This window comes from Berghia stephanieae, chromosome 5 (genome assembly GCF_034508935.2).
Source record: "Berghia stephanieae isolate SIO BIC M18660-M18661 chromosome 5, UCSD_Bste_1.3, whole genome shotgun sequence".
Taxonomy (NCBI): Eukaryota; Metazoa; Mollusca; class Gastropoda; order Nudibranchia; family Aeolidiidae; genus Berghia; species Berghia stephanieae.
In genome coordinates this window covers 23,969,663-23,975,821 of record NC_088364.1, presented here as the reverse complement: position 1 = coordinate 23,975,821, position 6,159 = coordinate 23,969,663, and the positions used below count along the sequence as shown (strand labels likewise).

General features: G+C 38.4%; 1 protein-coding gene across 3 annotated transcripts in view; it reads right to left on the bottom strand.

Moving 5' to 3' along the window:
- Positions 1-344: 344 nt before the first annotated feature.
- LOC144972627 (katanin p60 ATPase-containing subunit A-like 1) overlaps positions 345-6,159 on the bottom strand; it is a 95,348-nt gene continuing 89,533 nt past the window's right edge. For 2 of the 3 annotated variants that reach the window (XM_078914080.1, XM_078914082.1), the window contains one exon: positions 1,268-1,698. In XM_078914080.1, the coding sequence (XP_078770206.1) occupies positions 1,500-1,698 (199 nt within the window). In that variant the 3' untranslated portion in view covers positions 1,268-1,499. Of the gene's footprint in view, positions 1,699-6,159 lie in introns of all 3 variants that reach the window. The other variant, XM_078914079.1, reaches the window with a different exon arrangement.

Below are 6,159 nucleotides of genomic sequence, written 5' to 3'. Positions count from 1 at the left end.
GATGATCACCTCTTTGGGCCACTGAAACGTGAGCTGGCAGGAAAGCGCTTTGATGTTGATGAAGAGCTTGTTGACCATGTGCGGAAATGGCTACAAAACCTTGACGGAAATTTCTTCAGAGAGGGTATCTATTCCATGGTGCGGCGTTGGCAGAAGTGTGTCGACAGACTTGGCTGTTACGTAGAGAAATGAAGGACGAGTCAAGGTATGAACACGTGCAAGAATTTTGTTGATAGCATAAAAAACGCGGATTTTACAGGCATTTTTCGGTTAATTATGAAAGAGCCCTCGTAGTAGTAGCAGTAGTAGTAGTAGTATTGTTTTTGTGGGAGGAGGAGGAGGAATTTTGTTTGGTTTAAAGGGTTTTACAGCGCCTGTGACACATCTATGTCATATCAGCGCCAGTAAAAAGGAAGAAAATTGGATAGTAAAAAACATTCTAGATTTACAATTGAAATGACATAAGAAAAAGTAAGACAAAGGGGAATGGTTTAAATAGGGAACAGATGTAGATTCCAGGAGCACACTGTCAGTGTACTCAGTTCAGATCACCTAAAAGTCTCATCCAGACACACGCACAAGAACCCTCTAAGAGGAATACACTACAATGTTTTGTTTGTTTTGTCAATGTTAATAAAAACTGGTCCCGTGGGCCTTACCACGCCCACTTTGTCCGCCATCTTGGAAACCTCTAAATAACGACACCTCCGGATAACGACATAAAAACTCAGTCCCGTGGCATGTCGTTATCGGGAGGTTCCACTGTAACTGAAAAACTACGGTCGTGCGAGAATAGAGGAAAAGAGAATCGGTTGTAGGCCAAACGAGCGAAAACTTCCAATATAAGCATTCATTCACCTTTTCATTCGAAGAAAAATCTTTATTTCGGATAGAGATAATGAACTGAACTGAAAAAAGAACAGAACGACGTGTGTGTGTAGGTAGCAAAATAGAAAGAAACGGCCCGGTCCCCAACACACTATGTGTGTTAGTTGATTACTGACTATGTTGTCGACTCGCGAACGCGAGTGGCCGACACTAGCTCGCTACGTGTGGGCAGACACACACTCTGTGGGCAGACAGTAGGCAGTGAATATGTACACATCCCGGGAATGTGGATGTGGTGATAATTATTGACAAGATGGAATGCTGTCTGGTTTGTTTTGTCTTTGATGAGATAAGTACAATGTTTGTTTGTTTTTTAAAAATAGACTCTCGTCGAGGCACAAAATAAAACACTCTTATTTTCTTTTTAGTTGGTTCTGTCTTTTGACGTAACGAATATATTTTTTTAATATATATATAATTTATTTTTTTTAATGTCAGAATTTCTAGAGCAAAATTGTACTGTCGGAATTCCGACAATTGTCGGAAGATTTACAGGCCTGTATAATGATAGCATAGTGGTCTAATGCTATGTCTTGAATCCTCAAAAATGAAAAAATAAAAATCATGAAATCATATTTATTCATAGTAATTGAAACACAAATTCTAGATAATTATACAGAGCCAAATTCGTCCATCCATTTCTTGTATTTTTCAAGATCTTCTTGAGACACACTCTTGTTGACTTTCTTGATGGCTTCCTGGAAATCTTCCATGGATGTAGGCATGGTCAACTCGTCTTTTGGAATATTCCGGATTTCATCTGGTCTAAGTCCACTGATACGGCGACGGAATGACATCATAGCAGCATCTCTACATCAAAATAGAGGATAGAAAACCATTTGGAGACAAAATTTAACTTCACAAGATAATATAGTGGGTAGCAATCCAAACTATAAATTTCTATAGGAAAATATCAAAAGATACTTAAGGAGAGGCTAAGACATGAAATACGAGGTCAAAAATAATTTTTGTGTCCCATTTTTTTTTCGGCAGATTAATTTGACTTAATATGTACCTTATTGACATTTATCAGGTTTTTTAAAGCCTCAAAAATGCCTAGAAAATACATTTTAATGATATTATTGGGGACAGGGGTAGGAGCATAAATCAAAAGATTCACAAACAAAGAGGAACAATGGCCTTGACATAGTCCTTGCTCTCAATCATATCACCTACAAAGTCCAGGCATATTTGGTATGGTTGAAATCAGCAAGTCTTCATCAGTTCAATGTTAATATGGGTAGATTTCAACCATGTCACCAACACGTGACACTGCTGAGGTTGGGGGCAAGAAAATCAACAACAAACGGATTCATTTATTATTTTTGCATTTTAGTACTCAACTCATGTTCGAGGATATAATTCTTTTGCTTTTTGAATGTATGGCAATAAGTGTAACGTGTGCGTTCATATATATTCTATATACATACATATGTGAGTGTGGGTGTATATGTGTAGAGGATGCACGAAGCATAATATTTGACCAGTACAGTACCACTTGGAGACCAGCAAGGCTGTTACTGTTAAATAAAATCAAACAAGCTATAAGGGGTGGGGAAGTTGGGGCGAGATGATAGGAGACAGAGAAGTGAGGAGTGATAAAGATTAGGTACCAGATTTATAGATAATGACATTATGTGCTGAGTGTGTAATCAACAATGCAACATGCTGCCTTTATCATCTTATAATGGTTATTGAATGAAACAAGATGCACCAAACCAATGATTAATCTGTCCCTCCAGGAAATCGCGGTACTTGCAGCTGCAACGCAGTCGCGATTTTTCGCCGTTACAGCAATTTTTTTCAATTTTCCATGTTCTGGAGTCACAAATAATCATATACTGCTAAACATAGGAAAATACTAGTGCCACCGTCACACAAAACAATGAAAGGAATCATGTAAGTTGAAAGCAGGGACCAAATTTATATCATTTGTTACCCTCCATATGACATTATGCTATTTAATAATAGTTTTATTGCTAACATCAATCTATTATATATAATATATATATATATTATAATATATATATATATATATATATATATATATATATTTTATTATGGGAGTTAAATAGTGCCGCGCTGAGGACCGGTCCCAAGGTGAAGAACCGTTGGCGGTCTTCACTTCTCATCTTTCTATTTGAACGGTCCCAAAGATTCTAGTTTCTTTACTGCCTTTTCTCGGTTCTTTTGCCTAGGTCGTTCGCCTCTCTTCCACCAATCACCACCCATCCCACTTAATTAATCGCACCAACCCCCTCTTGCACTTACGCCCTCTTGTGTGTGTGGTGGGGTAAGAGGGGCCGTGAGACGCCTTGGACGATTCCATTACTCGGGGTAAATTTCCTAATTTACTACACACTAATGATCGCAATGACAATGATCTATTTTGACCCCTCTTCTCTAATGGGTTATTCTTTGAAATGAATGTGACTACTATAAGATGTGTGTATGTGTGTGTTCGCGTGTGTGTTTCGAACCTAGCTGGTCCTATTTTTTTCTTTTGGCTATCTGTTGTCACCACTCCTTTCTATCGCATTGTTGTCATTTGATGATAAAATAATATTTTTATTTCGTTTGGTGTTTTAACTAATCAAATGATACAAGTTTCACCTACTATAGCTTTCTTCAAAAATAACAATTATAACGTCTGTATTTTAAAAAACCCCCATTAGATTATTTGGGGGGCCCAATAGCTCAGTTGATAGAGCACTCTCTTTACACACAAGGGGCCAGAGATTGATCCCGAGTGCAGTCGAGCTTTTTTTTCTTCTGATCTCTGTCTATTCAGCAGTGAATGGGTAGCTGGGTTTGTTAGATCTGGAAAAAAGTACTTTAGGATAGACAGCGTCCTATCCAAAGGTAGAAATGTTTTTTTTTTTATTTAAAAAAACCCAAAAAACGTGAGCTTTTATATAGCGCAATATCTACTAAATGTGCTCAAAGCAACGGGTCCCTGACTAATAGCAACACGTAACATGTAGAACAAGACATGACGCCTGTTAGGCGATGTTACAATTTTTTCCGACTGTTGACGACCAGGTACTCATTTTACGTCTGAGTACGGTGGTAGGATGTGAGTAAAGAGTCTTTCAAGGAGTAAACTAGGTGCAGAGCGAGGCTCGAACCCAGGACCTTCCGATCCGAAAGCGAGTGTCATACCACAAGACCACATAGCCGCAAGAAAAGAGAAAAAAGGAATGGAGACAACAACAACCCCCCCCCCCCCCCAAAAAAAAATTCAAAAATTCAAAACAAACTCTTCCCACTTCCCATACTTTTGGTCCAGCATGTCATGGACACAAAATATCAACAATCCCTTTTCCTTTCACTCCGTAACGACCCGACCCGCTCCATCAATCTTTGCAGACACACACACACACACAAACACATGCTTAATGGATAGTGTTATAGCACTATTTTCATGTTTTGAGGCAACACGCCTTCTCTGCTCTCACTTACACTTAGTGGTTCTACATCTACTGCAGGCACGGTCCCATCGTTTGACGGTCCCAATGATGCCTTGTGATTGGCCAATGTCGAAAAAGAACCGGTTCTTTGACGGTCCCTCGATGCCGTGTGAATGGCCAATGTCGAAAAAGAACCGGTTCTTGGAACTGGTCCTTGCAGTTCTCATTACCGGCGGTCCTAAACATGCTTGGGACCACTCCGCACTAGTGTTAAATATACTATCATAAACATAGATTCATGTAACTCGGAAATAGAAAGTTTTTATGGGTGGTCCCCTCGATCTCGTTACTCCCGAGTTCCACTGTATTATTAAGATGTATAGATGTACTTGGAAATATAATAATAATAATAATAATAATAATAATTTTATTTTTAACTTGTGAGCTTTTCTACCACATAACTGTTAGGAATCCATGCATTTGTGTAAAAGTGTTGTTTTGTTTGTTTTCAAAATCTCCTGGTGGTATCCCCTGTATATACCTGGCATATTATTTCTTCTCTGTGTATGCAATGTCAATAGCAATGTAATTTAATGTAATTTATGGACACAATACTGTATAATACATACCAACTAAAATTGGTGGACTGTGCTTGTCATAGAATTAAAGCAAGAATAAATTATTGTGCACTGTTTATTGAAAACAATGTCTTAAATTTGCAATTTTTCCTTTCAATTTTTGCATTTTTTGCATGCAATTTTTAAAATTTTGGGTGCAATTTTTGGGGTTTTCATTTGCAATTTTCTGCGGGGACAGATTAATAGCTGCATACCAGTGAAAGCTAACTTCACTTTTGATGCAGAGTTCAAGATAAAGAAGGGGTGTAATCATTATAATGGGACCTTACCGAAACCACCCGGATTAATCTCACTCACATTTTTCTGAATATTCTTTGTAAAATACTCAACACAGAAATCTCATACAAATAGGCCCTGTGCCACACTGTATAATACCAATGGACGCTGCTAGCACCTGTGGGTCAGTACTGACCAAGACATTGACGATGTACCTTAGCCAATGTTCGTCAGTGCTGAAGAATATCTTCCTAATGCCTGTTTATTGTCAGAGATTAATTAATCAGTTTAGTTACTCTAACATTCTTAGTCATATTACTTCAAAATCTCTTGAATATTGATTAAAATTTATTTAAAAAAAAAAAAAAAAAAATTAAAATTGAGCTTTATATAGCGCAATATCCACTCAATGTGCTCAAAGCGCTTTACAAGTGGTCCCCGGTCAACAGCTACATTTAACATCTAGAACGGGACATGACGCCTGTTAACGGCCAGGTACTCATTTTACACCTGAGTATGGTGAGAGAATGTGAGTAAAGAGCCTTTTCCAAGGACTCAACTATGCGCCGAGCGTGAGGCTCGAACCCAGGACCTTTCAATCCGAAAGCGAGTGACATACCACTAGACTACATAGCAAGCCACCAATTCAGAACAGGCCAGGGCTATGGTCAGTATTGATGAACAGGTGCTATTGCTCATTGGTTAGTACTGACCTATAGCCCCACCACTGGGGAGTGGCTATTTGTCAGTACGGAGCTGTGGGCAGGTGAATACTTTATCTAAAACTGTTTTTTTTTTTTACTGACTTAAGAATCGCAAGCAATGAAAAAATTCGAAAAACAAAACAAACATATCACTACCTATCACTATTGCTGACTTTAAAAAGACAAACAAAAAAAGACAGGTGCGAAATCTTTATGAAAAAGTCCAGCTTGAATTAACTGTAACGGCTATGTGATCTTGTGGTATGACACTCACGTTCGGATTGGAAGGTCCTGAGTTTGAGC